This window comes from Aquila chrysaetos, chromosome 13 (genome assembly GCF_900496995.4).
Source record: "Aquila chrysaetos chrysaetos chromosome 13, bAquChr1.4, whole genome shotgun sequence".
NCBI classification, from domain to species: Eukaryota; Metazoa; Chordata; class Aves; order Accipitriformes; family Accipitridae; genus Aquila; species Aquila chrysaetos.
The window spans coordinates 10,311,592-10,328,752 of record NC_044016.1 but is presented as its reverse complement, the minus strand read 5'-3'; the positions used below and the strand labels follow the sequence as shown (position 1 = coordinate 10,328,752).

The 17,161-nt window shown below is 37.3% G+C and overlaps 1 protein-coding gene across 1 annotated transcript in view; it reads right to left on the bottom strand.

Moving 5' to 3' along the window:
* Positions 1-17,161, bottom strand: part of USH2A (usherin) — a 395,016-nt gene that overhangs the window by 57,685 nt on the left and 320,170 nt on the right. Inside the window, 5 exon segments of the mRNA XM_030034435.1 lie at positions 2,909-3,071; positions 3,708-3,866; positions 11,003-11,160; positions 11,861-12,044; positions 12,583-12,690. Of these exon segments, the coding sequence (XP_029890295.1) occupies positions 2,909-3,071; positions 3,708-3,866; positions 11,003-11,160; positions 11,861-12,044; positions 12,583-12,690 (772 nt within the window).

Genomic DNA, 17,161 nt, shown 5'->3' with positions numbered 1-17,161 from the left:
GCAACATCAACAATGCTGCCCCTCTACAGTTTCACATTCAATTAAACAAAGCAGCCTCACTTACCATTTGGATTCAACAAATATATACTAATGTATATTGTATGTTTTTCTTTTCTTCTTTTTTTTTTTTTTACAAGTTTTGATGTCAAAAAGCAATCAAAAGGAATTTGAGATTATTGCATGTAACATGCTAGTTTAGATTAGGTATTATATCAGTTACAGATATAAATAAAACCCTTCAGGAGTTCTTATACTCAATGACAGATCCATCCATAAGGATTCTTATATTAAACCATCTACTAATATATGTGCCTTGGAAGCTGTCTTTGGTGCAGCTCATGGTTAAGGGTATAAGGGTAAGAAATGAATTAATCATAAAGAGTCAGTCTAGAAGCCTCTACACTGCAAGTCACAACAGCCACTGAGACATGTCCTCTGTCACACAGTCAACAGCCACTGAGACATGTCCTCTGTCTTAAATTGCCTGTTGATTTTTCGGCTACATTTTTACCATCAGGATTGTTCAGCTAATGAGAGCTACATTACAATCTCGCATATATATACTAAATAATACAATCTTACTGAACATGATGTAGACACTTGGACAGAAATTCAGACACTCCCTTAAGCAAGACATGAACCAAAATACTTCTAATTTTACAGGCAATATTTCTTTAAGAGTCATCTCATGTGCATCCTACACAGTGCATGCTGGTGGTCGGCAGAGAGCAGTTCCATTAGCTGATGTGACCTACATCTTATTAAAATACAGCAAGAAATACATCACCTATTTCCATAATATTATTTTTCCAGACTAGCGATTTCTGTGGTTGTCACAGGGATGTTATGTAATGATGAATGGGAAGAGAAGTAGATTGTGTGATTGTCTCATGAACCAGATCTTTTCTCATTCACAACCTCTTCTAAGTTGTGGTCCTTGCTAGAAAAGTTTTAAAGCCTCAGATCTGTGTTTAAAACAGTTATATTAATAAAAAATAAAATGTCACCATCTCTTTTATCATAAACTAACATTTTAATTTTTTGGTTTCTAACAAAATGGCTGCAAACTTGCAAGTGCTTTTATGATTCTAGAGGAAAGCACAAGTCCTGCCATTTTAATGCAAAGACCTGCACACACACTAGCTCCCCAAGCATTCCAGGTTTTGAGTTAAATGAATTTATTTTGGTGGTGATGCAGTAAGGAAGAGGCACATGATGAAGAAGAAATTACATGCCATAACCTCCCATAGAAATACTGCAGTCTTGCTGCTGCTATAACAATGTAAGGTTATGTGTGGCTACAAAATGAAAAAGAACTATGTGCTTACATCCCATTTCTGATTTTTTTGCAGCTATCTGAGAAAGATTTGATATTGTTGTTGTCTAAGCACATTTAAACTTCAGCTGAAATAACTGCCAAGTGATTCATGCCTATGTAGGTGAATATAACGATTGTATCTGGAGCCCCAGTGCGCCATTTTCATTTCACTTTAAATAAAAAACAAAATGTATCTATGTCAGTCAGTGCCCTTCTGCTGTACTCAGAGGTATCAAACAGGCTACAATTATGATTGTGAAGTGATTGTGTCACATTGGAGGAAGGTTTATTGCTTTTGAGTCTGCTAGGCAGTAACACATTCTGTTTCATATTACTCTTTATATCATTGTTTGGCTGTGACTAGAATAATCAAATGCCATCAAATGCTGTCAAATTCAATTTACAGTATTTTTCACTGAAGCAGGCTTTCTGCATTATATTTCCTGTTTTCCCTTTCTATGGTTGCCATGGAATAGCAGCGGTAATCATCAGCTTTATTTACAAAACCAACAGAGTGAAGACATGTCTTGGGCTATAACATACACTTTATTCCTCTTCATACAGGGGAGGGACTTGGGTTTTTTTGATCAGACAATTAAAAAAAGGAAACAAAAGGATATTTCAAGAGAGCTGAAATTTTTAGAGACTACAAATGTGTTTAAAGCAAAAGTGAATTTATATTAATTATGACTGCTGATTCCAAAAAGTAATTTGATTCCCTGTCTTCTCAGTCACAGCTCTAATATAATAAAATGTCCCAAACTCTTTGTGGGAGGCTAGGTTCAGCCCAGAATGTGTTTACCACACATATTTACACTTGGGAAAACCAGGAACGTCATAGTTTAAATTCTTATCCAATACATGGCTTGAGTTTTATATTCTCTGACTTTCTCAAGCTATTCAAGAAGGTCCCTTCATCAACCTTTTAAAAAAGGATCAATGGACACAGCAGATGTCAGTGCTCTGCTACTTTGATAATTCCCTAAACATAACTATCTATATAGAAAAATCCTCACACAGAGCTTATGAAACTCCTCATAGGGAGTGAGGATGTGTCAGTCAACCACCTAGGCAGGGCAGCTGAATACAAACATGAAGGAACACAAACAGATGCCCTGTAATCACACTCCAGATTACTTACAAACAGGAACATAATTTATCTTGGAAAATTGATCTGTGTTAGGAACCTAGATACCATTTCTTGCTTTTAAAAATCTCAGAAATGGCGAATTACTCCTGCTTCCCTTCCAAAATTCTCAACTGTCTATCAGAGAAGACTGAAGAATGTACCTAGTGGTCTGGGTAAACTCAGTGAGAATATCTAACATACAATTTTTTGTCTGTCCCTTTGAATTTTTAAAAATATATTTTCACCTGCTTTTTGTCATTTGTCAGTCAGGAAGATGATTCTTGTCTCAGCTCTTATTCTCAACTTGTCCATCCATAGATCAGCATCTTACCTTAGCATTTCAAAGGCAATGTATATTTTACCATATACTTCTACACTTTTTTCTACCTTCTAGTATACCCAGGAATAAAGAAATGAACAATTCAATAAGACTAAGAATCTGAGATGATAAAAGCATTTACCTGTAAATAAAGTAGTTAGTAATGATGCCATTTGGTTTCTTAGGTGGTGCCCATTTCACTTCTATGAGTGCAGATCCCATTGCTTTAACAATAGGTGGGCTGAATTCTCTAGGAGGTGCTTCAGCAGTTCTTGAATACGTTTGACCACCCACTCCACACCCACCTACAAAACCAGAAGTTTGCTTAGTGATGAGAGCTTCTTCCTCAACAAAAAATACAGTAAAAGCAAATGAATGTCAAGTAAAGAAGTTCCTGATGAAATGGTGCCTCATTTCACCTCATTTCATTATTAAATACTCATTTAAATTACCACAACTCCACTGATGAATCACTCCTGATTTTCACCAGTGCAGGTGAGGAGAGAATTGGTTCCAAAGTGTCATTTTAGAAAGACTTATTTCAATAGGATTTTGAAAACATCCATTGAAGTCAAGGAATTCTGTAATATTTGGGCTCTTCTCTCCTGTCTTTATGATCACCACTTCTTGTTGGTGAACAGTTACAGAACTGATTTTGTTCTGTATGCACATTTTCAAATATTGTTAAGCTATTTATGAAGAGCTTTTAATAAAATGGCACATATTACCTAAAATACATTTTTAAATCTCCATTTAAAATATTCATGATATAACATGGAGAAATATTTAATGCTTCATTCAGTGCTAGGCTTTCTTTTTACTAGGTAAACATTTGACTCCAGTGTAGGAATAAGATTTTATCTGTTTTGCTGAGTTGAATCTATCTGCAAAACCTCCATTCCCTTCCAGTCAGAGAGGTGAGTCTTTCAAAATCATCTTACCATTCTGGCATGCTTGTATTCTTATCTCATACAGGGTGTAGGGAACTAGGCCATCGACAAAAGCAAAATGTGCGCGTCCTACTGGCTTCACCAGTGGAGTGGGACTGCTTGCATTTAGTAAGATGTTGTATTCCAAAGGCACATTGAGAATGAATATCCCTGTTGTGAAACAGAGAAGAAGCAGTGATTGTCTGAAATACTAACAACAGTGCAGGACAACTTCAAAGAGGCATTAATCATATGCAATTTTAAATGTAAGCCCCCTCTGGAAGTTTTACCTACAGCCTCTTTTGGAAACTACAACCATTTAAATATAAACTGAAACAGATCCATCTACAGATCACAACCGAAGACAGACATTACAGTTCTTAGTTAAAAATCAAAATTCAATTCAGTCAATGCCTGTGTTGCAATTGCTACTTCTGGGAAGAGTGACCTTATGACTGGGAACCACGCAGCTTTTATTTTTTTATTTTGGAGGGGCGACAGCTACTAAGCACTGTTGTTTGAATATAGAGTCATATGATCAGAAAAGTTAAATACCACCATTCAGCAAAGGATCTGGTTTTAGCCCAGCAGCAGTAGCTGAGTGTAGGTTCTTAGCCTGCTTTACCAGTAAAGTACAATACACTAGCTTGAACCAAGAAACATATAATTTCAACTGATATAAAACCAAACTGTTTAGTTTTTGTTGAAGAAAAAACCCTCAATTTTTACTATTTTGTTTTAATTCAAACGTTTCCCCCAGCTATTCCTCTTCCCATGCTGTCAATTACTAATTTTCCAGTTCTGTTGAGAAGCTGAAAAAAAGTTTCTCCACGAGAAGAAGCTAAACCATATGCCAGCCCCTCAGAATGATCGGCAGAGGTTCCTGGATCTTCTCGTGTTTCCTCCCACATGACTTCTCAAGGGGTTTTTTTCGGTTTGGTTTGGTTTTGTTTTGTAATTAGGAAATGGGCTGTAGGCTTTTTATTTTTTGTCCACTATAGACTGTTCTATGCAGACAGCAGCAATTTCATGAAACCAAGAGAATAACCAAAGAAGAATGTTTGTTAAGTGTGTTTCCTTCATTCCACAGTCACGTAAGGCACAGTCTTAAAAAAGAATAAAGTACAAAGTAGACAAGGTACCTTTCTGAAACGAGTCAAGATGTATCTGATTGGTAAGAGCACATTTGTCTTTCAACACAACACCTACTTTAGATGTCACAGAGATGTCTTTGTGATTGCACGAAGAACCAGATGCCTATGAGCAGTTCTGGGAGTTGTCCAGATCTTGAGAATCTTTCCATTCTTAACTTTGGAAAACAACTCCATTCTTTCTCCTAATTGTGGTTTTGGTCCTTTTCTGATAAAGTACCTACATTGATACTATTACCCTGAAGCTACAAAGAGCATTTTTTCCACTGTTGTACATCTTTTAGATGGATTTTTTTAGCTAAGTATGTATGTGAATATGCACATTACCTAAAAAAAAAAAGTTTACAAGAAATCAGAGAGATTTCAAGTTTATCTGTGGTACTATAAACAACAGATGTACTTTGGAAGATCAGAAAAATCTTTGAAATACCAAGTTTTTACAATTCTCAGAAGAAAAAGAGGACGTGAAAATCCCAAAGAAATAAGATGCTGCTGCCTCACTAGATGCTAGACAAAGGAAATGGCATTACACTAAAAAGCTGAAAAAATAGCCCTGAAGTGGAGGCATGACTTCAATCTTATTCAACTGCTCAGCTTACAGGAAGAAAAAAGATGCTGATATTAGCTGTTGGAAGAGGTGAAGGGAGAAGGAGACAGAAAGTGCAAAAAATCCCACTGTAAAATTTTCCTCTTTCAGTGTAAAAGTTTCAAGGAAAACACCAAGACCTAATCATTAAGAATGGAATAATAGAAATACAACTTTTAAAGTCATGCAGGATGTTACAGAGTAAACTTCTGAAAGGTGATCTTGAAGTAGGTGGTTTCTGCAACAAAGAAAATTATTTTTTGTCTGTGATATATGGAAGATGAAATGCTCCGGAAGAGTGCACTTGAGTGTGCATTGTATAATTATACCAGTAATTAAAGATATACTATTACAGCTAAACTGTAACCTTTTTTATTCTTTTCTTTTTTTCTATAATTGGAGTGCCTGTAAAGGATACAACAGAAGATCAGAAAGTAAGGGCTTGAAATGGTAGACAGCACATCAAATAGAAACGTTTTTTTAATCTCGTAGTTAAGGTCCCCTTCTTCTCTAATCCTGACAACAGACCAGATATTTCAGCCAGAAAAACCTACCACCTTATGAAAGTGACACATAATTCACTTTTGTGCATCTGATCAGTGCATATATTCTAGGCAAAATTCACCAGAAACCTTTGAAATTGGAACTATTCAGAATGCTTGATTTCCCAAGGAAGATTAAATACAAACAAGGACAGCTGAATCCAGCCATCAATATGCAGCAAAGGACACATTTCAAAATAGTTGACCTATCCATGTCCAATATTCAGTCCATATCTCAGCAGAAATGCTAAAAAACCCCAAACAACGAAAACCTAAAATCTTAACATTCTGCTAAATGTTGCAATATATTGGGAATGGTACCAATAATAAATATGCTCAGGAGAAAAAATACTCTCAAGTGAACATGAAATTGTAAATAAAACCAAGTAAACATCCTGAAAAATTCCAATATCCAATGGAAATCCTTCTACAATTTGATGAAATTTGTTGAATGGTAAGATCAAAGGTCTGCTTTATAATCTGAAAAATAAAAAATATATACTCATACAACACAGAAACTTGTAAAAAACCCCTTTCTTCCAGAATAGCCTTCAGCATCTGCACCCAGTCTGAAACTACTACCTTCTGTGCTCTGATGACTGAAGGAAACAAAATGGGCATATTTGTTACAGTCAGCTGGGAAACCACACGACTTGGTTAGTTCCAGAGTTCATAAATTTATGTCAGAATAAAAGGAACCGTAAAAGCACAAGTGAACCAATTTACCCTAAGTGTAAATGGCAGTTTTGTTATTTGGTGTCAAAGTTACCATGAGCACAATGACAACCTGCCATAACACATTTTCATGTTCACTAAAGAACAAGGATTTAGTTGGTTAATATTCCCAGCAATACTCTTTTTCATAATTTACAACAACTAGATGCTGATAGGTTATTTAACATTTATGAAGTTAAGATGTAATCAGAAAAACCCTGATTATCTTTACAAATAAAAAAGTTAAATTATTCCACTTTTTTTCTCTGCGACTTCATTTCACAGCAGGTGCACATTTTGCAATGGGACAAGTCAATCAAACTGAACCTTGTTTTTTTGTGGGCATATTTGGATAACATTTAATGGACAATTCTGTGCAAAACTGCAAATTAGGGTTGACGGCTCTGTGTACTTCAAAACTAGGGTAGGTCAAAAATAGAATTTGCAGCACAACATGCTTAGAATTGGGGGGAAAAAAAGCTACAGTCTGTTTTACAGACTGGTCACCAAAAATCTGTTTGAAGTCAGTTGCTGAAAAATTGTTTAATATGATGTGAAACCCAATCACAATTAAAGCAAAATAGTTGAACCGTTTCACTTATAGTAAACAAAATAACAGTGTCACATCTTGTATTAAAAACAAGTAAGAGTAAAGTTGTATTTTAATATTTAACTTCACAAAATAAAACAATCTATTTGGCTTCCTGAGATTAAGTATTTACATTAAGCTTCAAATATCCATATATCTCATTCTGGTTGTATCAAGTATTTCCCAACAAGACTCTGAAGACAGTAACAGCTGGAGATGCTGCCTGCTTTCAAGATGCAGAACTTTGGACATTGAGCTTGAAAAGCTTGTCCTACAGTGATGTGGAGCAAACAATAATTTACATGAGAAAACAAAAATGAGGAAATGTAACATTGGCTTAGCAAAAGTCAGAACAATTTGTTAGGCCACCAATAACGGAGAAACCGGGTTAGCTGGGGAAGCTAAGAGACAAAGCTAGGAGACAAATAAATGTCATTCAAATACCAAATTTGATCTCAAGAAGAATAAAGTAGGAATCCAGACATGTTACACAACTTTCATTCTAATTGATAAGCAAACCCAGAGGTGGATGAAGTAGACTGTTACAACACAATGAAAGAAGACATTTTAATCCAGATGATCATTAACATATGAAGCAAGTAACCCAGCAGCAGAGGACAGGATCCTCTTTTGAGTATGTTCAGCTTTCATGGTATCACCAGCAGCAACTGAATATATCTAGAAGAATCAGGGCCCCAGTGAGGACCAGTGGGGTTGTCAATGAGTTGAAATGCATGATAGCTACCTGCCTACCTATCAATAACATTTATGGATATGCCTTGGGAGAATTATGTGGTGGGTTTTTTTCCATTCAGCTTTTCTGCTGCTATCCATGGCACTAATAGTTGTTCCATAATAATTGTAACATATCCTTCTGTAGCGTATCAGTGAAATGTACCGTACCTTTGAGGTCTGTGCACTGAGGCAATACAACACAAGATAATGGGATACCTATTTCAGAAAATAAAGTCCTATTTTCCATAGTGACTGAGGTGTGTCAAATATTTTTTCTGAATCCATCACTTTAACCACTACTCGGCCACATTGCTATTTAGCTAAGTCAGGAGTTTTGAAATGCTACATATCTATAAAGTCATAAGATTTAGATACATTACAGATGTTGAAACATTAAAATTAAAGCCATCCAAAAGGAAGGTCTGTGTAATATGATGTCCTTAATTAATCCTGAGGGTGATTATTTGACCCAAATTTATTACAGCCGATAAGATAGAATGCCAAAGCATCCCTGATATCCACAGACAAGAAGACACTATGATCAACTACCCTCTCATCAAAACTTGGTTAATAAAAAGCACTTTTTTTCATGGACACTATACCAATTAAAACAACTGTCTCGTCCAAGACTGACTGCCAAGCCTGACAATCCTTATAACAAACGCTGCATTCTGGGTTTATAAGAGAAACCTCTATTATCTCAATATAGCCTATTGTGAAACAAGGATTTATACACAGAAAAAAATAGATCAGAAAAAAAAAAAGTTACTCCATGTACAATGACATAAATAAGGATAAAAAGTTGTAGACTCTTTAGGCTAATCCTACCAAGCTGGCATCTGCATGCATAGGACCTGTCAATGGGATGTATGCCATTCCAGAAGATCAGAACCCCCAAAACAAGCCTCCACCTGCATCCCCCACAGTCTTCCTCTTGGGAAAAAAACACGAGGAGCACAAAGGTCTCAGAATGAGCATGAAGCAGGATTATGAAGGGGTCAAGAATTAATTTCCTAGCTTCTGCATACACCTATGCTTCTGCATGCAGGGTGCTATAATAAAAGGAACAGCAAGTTTTGCTTTCCTGTCTACCTAACAGGGGCACTGTATGAAAAACAATCCCTTATTCATACTTAAAAACTTAAATAATTGGCCCCACAACGAGAAGGCAGAGAGGAAGTGACTGAGTCACCACATACACACAAAAGTGAGATAAGTGTTCAAGGTGCGTCCCAGTACCCAGGAAGAAGGACATGTGCCTTCCCCTGACTGAGGAGAATGATTCCTACAGCCATGTGAATACATCAACCTTGCATCCTCTACAGAGCCATAATGTCCAGCCTCCTCCTCATTCCTCTAATCGTGTGGTTTCAGGAATACATGAACCTTTGTATGCACAATCTTAACTGCAACATAACCAAATGTACTACACAGAGCCTGATTCTCCTTGCAGGCTTGTAACCTACTGCAAGTAACAGGAATTTGAGCAGCTGGAAAAGAAAACGTCTAGAACAACAAGGACGAGCTTTTCTGGGAAACTCTTCACAAGCCTACACTATTCCAGTATATTCTTGTGTTTTAAATCTATTTGTAATGTTGTTGAGTATTTTGTACCTTAAATTATATTTATTATAAAAACTATAATACAGCATGAGTCACTTTCCAATAAAACCAACTGTAGATTATATGCCATTTGAATTCACCTGCCTTCTGCTGGGTTCTAAATCCTTTCAGGCAGTAGGGGGAAAAGTTTAATTTAAGATTTTAATCTTTTTCATATATTATAGCATTTCTATAATGGATTTTGTGCTTCTGAAAACTAAAAGATTGACAGCTCAGGGTATTATAGATTTATTAATCATTGCTTAAATGGGTAGGGTGAACGCTGCTAAGCACTGCCACAGTACTTGCGATCCCAGCCTTGAAGGCAAAATACTTTTTCTAGGTGACTTTATTTTTAATGCCGATTGACTCTACTGTGACTGCTATGCAAGGAAAGAACATTCTAAATAATTAGGAAGAGGAGACGTCAAAAAATTCCCTGAGTTCATTGATAAAACACATATTGCTGTTATTGCAATACGCAAACATCTGAAGTTTCTAAAAAAATTGACCTTATTTTAACTGAAAAAAACAATACCTAGAAACTGGAAAACACCTTGCTGGAGATGAACTACACTAGACAGAAAATTGTTCATGTACAGTGCTCTCATTGTCCCACAATAACTACAGCATATCATCTTTATAACATCAGTAAAGTACACCAATCACTTAAGTTATGATCTATATTAATGAAACAGAGCGCAGTCTCTCATATAAAAAGATGCTATTATTCAATTATCCTTCTTAGCCTACCTCTGTAGCAGGCCAAGGCAACCTGGTGATGTTCAGGAGAAGTGTAACAAGAGGAAAAATATTTCTAGGCCTTTGCTGACCCACCCTCCTACAAGGTAACATGTCCATATAACACTATGGTGCTCTGGCGAATGAAATTTACAAAGCTAGCACAGGATCTGTGTGTCACACTCTTACATCTTTTGTTACAGGAGCTCAACATTGTATACGTGCAGGACAACAGGACATCGTAATTGCCAGGATAGCTATCAAGACATCATCAACCCAAAAGGCTGGCAGGTTTCCCTGTCAATAACGCAGGTTAGTCTGAACAGAAGGGAAAACTTATTTTCAGTGTGATTGGTTTTTTTTCCATAATACTTGCACTCAATAATAGTTTACAAGATCAAATTAACATACGGATTTTTGATCAGCTAATCCTCACAATACCCATGTCAAGTATATAGGTCAATATTATTAAAATAATATGTCTCTAGAAAACAGCAGCTTTAGATACTGGTTATTTAAATCGCACAAACACTAAAACCAAATATGAAGAATAAAAATACCAGAATGATTCAGCTGCCTGCCTGAATATACTAATTTTTCCATCCTTTCATTTTGCTACAAAGTACTACATAGAAATACATTTTTACCTGGCACATCCCAAGCTAGAAATATAGAATATGCATCAATTACTGTGACATTATATGGGACATGAATTTTCTCTGGTGTTCCTACTGGTGTTTGTATAACATATTTATCACTAGTGTTGCTGCCGCCCCAAGTACTGGCTTCCAGCTGGTAAACATATCTGCGCAAACACAAAAAGATCAGTAGACACTATGGTTAGAAGCTTTAGGCATATCAGTAATAGAACATTTCCATTTCCACCAATTTAAAGTGAATAGACTATACAAAGGGTATTACAAACACTGCATTAGTGAAGATTTTCACCTTTAAGTTTTCTTAGTGTGAGAAAAGTAACTCTTTACTTATCATAATAATAATTTTAATACTAAAATTCACATTGACTCAGAAAGTGTCAAAACCAATTTCAGAATGGCCTCTATAAAAATATCAGCAGCTGCTACTTTTCAGCCAGTATGTTCAATATGCACAGAAACATTATAAACCATGTGCAGTGCTGTCTGCCATATAAAGACTTAAATTTTTCTAAGTATATTCCATGAGGGGAAAAAAAAAAACCTGAACAACCAATGAGCCAACAACAAGAAGTCAAGGGGGAAGAAAAAAAAAAAAAAGGCTCCCCCTCTTTGAATCAGAATGACCTAGTCTCAAAAAAGGAAAAAAGGAGAAGTCCTTTTTTAAAGGCTTTCCAACATTTGGAAGCCTCCTAAAAGTGCTCTACCAATTTTTCAGTAATTAAGTAATATTGTAAGAGATTTTTCTTTTATTAAAAGAGTAACTTACATTTTGTACGTTTCACAAACACACATACATATACTATAAACACCTTTCACATATTACCAGGGCTTTTTAACATGCCTTACCTACTGTTAGGCTGCAGGTTAACATCTGTGAAATTCAGGTCTGTACTGCCACCCAGGAAAATCTGTTCTCCATCACGAAATAATCGATACTGAGTAATGAGTCCGTTGGGTTTCTTAGGTTCACTCCAGTATATTTCCACTTCCGTTGAGCTGACTGTGATATGATGAGGTTTTGGCCATACCCCTATTAACACCATGATTACACTATTTTAATTTTGTGACACAACTATAAAGGTTTTTTTTCCTTTCCCACAGTTTGTGCTGTTGCTTTCAGCAATGTAATGAAAGCATAAAACATTGCCAGAGAGAATGACAAAATTTAACACACTTTCTGTATTTATCCTAAATAAAATGCAACCAACTAGACAAGGTACAGATTAATGGAGGACAAGGCTGAAGGCTGCAGCCTTTATAAGCCCAGTTGTCTCTGCATATTCATTTGTGCTTTAAAAAAATACACATCTGCTAAGTCTAAACTCACTGACTTACTTAAAGATGAACTTGGGGAAATTGTCACAAAAAGAAAGTAGAAATGCAGTGCCAGACAGTCAGTATAAAGAATAAGATACAAATACTCCAAGAGAGATGGTTTCTCTTGTGTAGGTTTATATATGATAGCTTGATGGATGATAGTGGAGTTTTGCACCTTGTTAAAACATCAGAAAATACAAGCCCATATGACCATCTCTTTGCAGTTCTATAAGAATGTATTTTTCCCTTACCATGAGGAGCAGCTTGTAAAGTTTGACCTGAAAGTGGTTGGCTAGAAGCACACCCAACAGATGTGCATGCAGTAAGCACGAAACTGTAATTAGTATATGGCTGCAGACCTAGAAAGAGCAAACAGAGGTTAGACTGACATGTTGACATCAGGCATCCCAAGAATTGTATCACTACATAGAAAGTTAGCGGACTTAAAGTTAACTTTTAATAATTTTTGTAAACATAAAATATGAACCATTCTTATTTTACATCTGAATAATACTGAAATGGTGAATTCTTGCTAATTTAGATATATATCCTCTACCAGTTAAAAAGACCTGACAAAACAATTTGGATTGAATGTATGTCTATGCTGCAATGGATCTATGCCCCTCATATACACATATCTGAATTAGCTTCAAATCAATTCACTTAGAGGGCACTTGCAGTGTAGTAACAAGAGTCCAGATCTCAGCCCAGATTATAATCTGAAAATTTACCCAGTTTCTACAGTGTAGGTTTTTTTTGTTTGGTTGTTTGGTTGGGTTTTTTGTTTGGTTTTGGTTTTGGGGTTTTTTTTTTTTTTTGTTCCACTGGATTTTTTAAACTATACTTCTGTCTGTACAAAACAGTTAAAAATTAACTGGAAAGCACCTAAACATTCTTGGCATATCTCCATCACTGGTAACGGCCGTAGAATTTCAAAGGTTTCCAACAGATAAGCACCTTAAAGTGTAATTGCTTAGAGTTTTGGACTTGAAAAGCTGAAGACCCTGTAATGTTTTGATAATTTATTACAAATATATTTGCAACAATAAGAAAAGATAATAAAATACTCTCTTACTTGAACATGAAATCTTCTACTGTATTGCAAACAAGTCCAAAGACTTGTTTCCACCTCCTTCCCAACTTCTATTTGTTCAACATTTTCCCCCTATTTTTTCCTATTTGTTAGATTTTATTATAAATGCTATAAAGCAGTTAGAAGCAGGACTGACAACCAAGCCCTCCCCATTACAAGATATTAATTTTAGTTACTTGTAATTTTTTAAAATCTATTTTTTCAGCTCAAACCTTCTATGCTGGACATCCTTGAACGAGACTAAAAGAGAATATACTGCTTTGACCTTTCCTTGGAAATTTTCAAACATCCTTGTGCTGTGTGTCAATGACTTCAGATTTGACATCAAGTTGCCTGCAGCTTAAGAATTTGACTTTAGGACTCCTCATAAAATTGTACCCAAAATTTGGCTAAGATACTAAGCTTTTAAAATAGCCATTTCTGTACACGCATTAAAGGATTCTTACAGTTAAATTGTTAAAGATGCAGACCTCTGTGAGCATATCTTGAACGCCTCAGAGCTCAGCTTTAACTGCTGATCAGACTGCCTCACAGAGCATGCTCCAGCCCAGGTTACAGGGTCTTTGCTAAACTACTCTTTTGGGTGTTTCTCAAAGTTGATCTTAAAAATGATATTACCAGGCACGGACACTGAAAACCTCTCTCTCGCATGTTTTCAAGGACCCTCTTGTTAACACCTCATAATATATTAAAAAAAAGTTCCTGAGTGAAAAGGGGACAAACAGTGCAACAAGAAGCAGGAAATTATAGACAAAAACTCTGTGAAAATATTAAGATTGCAAAACTGAACACTCATAAACTAGGAAATCCCAGTGTTAGGACACTGTACGATACAAATTGACCTCCTAAAATTCCCTCCAACATGTGGTCTCTGGCGTGCCTAACTGCATGTAATCTGAGACTTTTTTGTAGTGTCTACCCCTGGAGCACACAGTTGCTTCACTAACACCAACCAGCTAAGCATTGAAATGGCTTAATACAGTACCAGAAGAATAATGAAAACAAAACAAAAAACCCAGAAAGATTTCTCTCTCTCAGAAACAGGAGGCTGACTCAGAGAGACTGAGAAAAAAAAAACCTCCCTGGACCTGCCAGAAGGCCATTTGGGATGTCTGGGACCTGGCTGTCAGAGTACCTGGTGTTATGCAAAACTTTATGTATCTGAGCACAACTGGTACCTTCAGCTGCAGCTCCAAGAGCTCAGGAAATGCAGGTCCCAGGTCTCAGGCAGGGTGTCCAGAAAATGAAGATGACATGGTTGTGACAAGCTGTGAATGTGCCTTCCTCAGTACAACAGTCTGAACAGGTATAAACGCCCTCGATGACAGAAGCCAACTGCCTTGATCCAGAGACAGTCTCTCCTCCGTGCCATCCCACGCTTCATTCCCTGTAGCTTTCTAATCCGGCATCCCACAGGATTCAAGAGACCTGCCAGGGCCTGTCCCACTGCCCCAGCTGGGGAGCAGGGCAGGCCGGGGGCAGCCCCAGCCGCAGGCACTTCCCTGGGGCTGGGGCTGGGCCAGGACACAGACCCGGGTGCAGGTGGGCCCGACTGGGCAGGGCTGGGTGGGAGCTGAGGGCCAGCACAGCTGCCAGCAGGGATTGAGGGCAGCAGGCTGGGCTGAAATGGGGTCCTGGGTCTGTGGGCAGGGCTGGGGGAAGGCCCCAGGGGAGTCTGGCAGCAGCTGAGAGCGAGCTGATGTGGGAGCGCCCTGCAGCAGCTAGGCCGCCCTGTGTGCTGCCGCTTGACCATCCTCCCAGGACACTGCCCCTTCTCCTTTCTTCTGGCAGCCAGTGCCGCCAGCTCCTCAGCGATCCACATTTTATCCCTCTGGGTTGGCACTATCCCTGTTGCCTCCCTCGCTGTGCTCCACATTCACACAAACTTTGGGCTTGCACCTCCTTGACTTCCACTGAGCAGAAACGAAATTTAGCTCTGGGCAGAGGCAGAATTAGGCCCATCTACACCCAGATTCCCAGTAGGAATAAACCTACCAAACACAGCAAAAGCTGAGGCAGCAGTCCTACATACAGGAGCACACCCCCCACCCCTTTTTTTTTTTTTTTCCCATTTTATTCCTCCCCAGAAGAGGTACAGCTTGTGGACTGAATGAGGCAGTAACCCTACATACAAATGACTACAGTACTGTGTAATGCAGACTGCTTGTGTGAAAGAGGCTGAATTAGGATTATACAGGTCAATTCATACGTATTGTGCAGGTCAATTTTTAAGTGCATGGCTTTGTGACCTTAATAACATACTTTTGATGTAGCTCATGTGCCTAATTGTAATTACTTCAAGAACCATGCGATTCTGTGACAAGAAAAAAAGATCTGGGCAAGATCTTTGTTTATAAACAAATCCTTGCTTATACCCAGTACGAAGATATTTTAATTAAAATGTATTACAAAGAGAGAGAAAGAATAAGCAACAATTATGTAGAAAGGTAAAACCCTAAATGGAAGACATGTAGGCTGCTTACAAATTGAACAAGACGTGAAGGAGAGAAAATAAAGAGATGACTCAGAGGGACAGCCCTGGCTGTAACCTAATCATGAACTGGAAGAGAAGAAAAATCATCAGAACACTGCGTATAAAAGTAAGAAGGGAGAAAATGACAGTTGCAGACTAGAGAGAGGCAAAGGCATGGAGGAAAGCCAAGTATTTAACATTTCAGGATAGAAAAGATTACTGTGGCAACAAATTACTTGAATTCCCCTAAAGGGAGTCATGTTCACTTTTAAAGGAAACATGCATAATAAAGCAATACTCATTTACAACTACACTTTAAAGAGAAAAATGAGCATTAAAAAAGAGCACATGGTTTCACTAAATTTATTGGTGAAATTCTGATAGCTGAAACCTCTAGTCATATATGGAGCAGTCACAGCAGATTTTTACCTAGATTATTAAAGCTTTGCATTAAACCCCTTGTCTTATACATGCTTTGGAAAGCTCTGTGCAAATCTATGTATGTGATTAATAAAATAAAAATAACAAGTAAGATAATCTTGAAACATAAACGCATTTTGCTTTTCCAATTTCTCTACTTGATTGTTCACTAGGGGATACTTCTCTCCTTTTCTTTTTTGGTGTATTATTGTGGGGGAGGTTTAATTCTTTTTTTTTTTTTTTTTTTAACTTAGCAATCTATTTTGTTATTGCAGCATTTGTCATTTGCCAAAAGGCTGTGAAACACCGTTTTTTAAGAATGCATTGTTCTGTTAGCCAAATCAATTCCTTCTGATACTCTTTGTCTCCATTTGTGGGTATGGCTCCGGCAAGGTCATTAATTAGCTCCCAGGATAACGCTTCTGGGCCGCGCCACGGGAATTTTACTCAGAAGGATGTCAGATTGCTGACCACAGCCTCACACAACCCCTCCACCCCCAAGAGTTTCCTTTAGATAAATATTAGTAATGATTCAGTGCTGCATGGAGATAAGAGTTGACCAGTGGCAACATTTCTGTATCTCTTCAGTTTTCATTACCCTGAAATGGAGAATATGTTCAGATGAAAGAATTTAAAACAATTCACTCATAAAGTATTTCTTAATATTGTTTCTTTTACTGAAATAAACATCAGTGATCTTGCTTGGCTTTTACCTAAAGATGATCCCACAAATTCTCGATAAAGCCTCTTACTTGGGATATTTTTTTTAGTGTATTAAAAAGGGGGAGTTGAGAAGAATCTTTGCTATAAACCCACCTGCTGCTGCTGAAGAGGGCACTCTCAG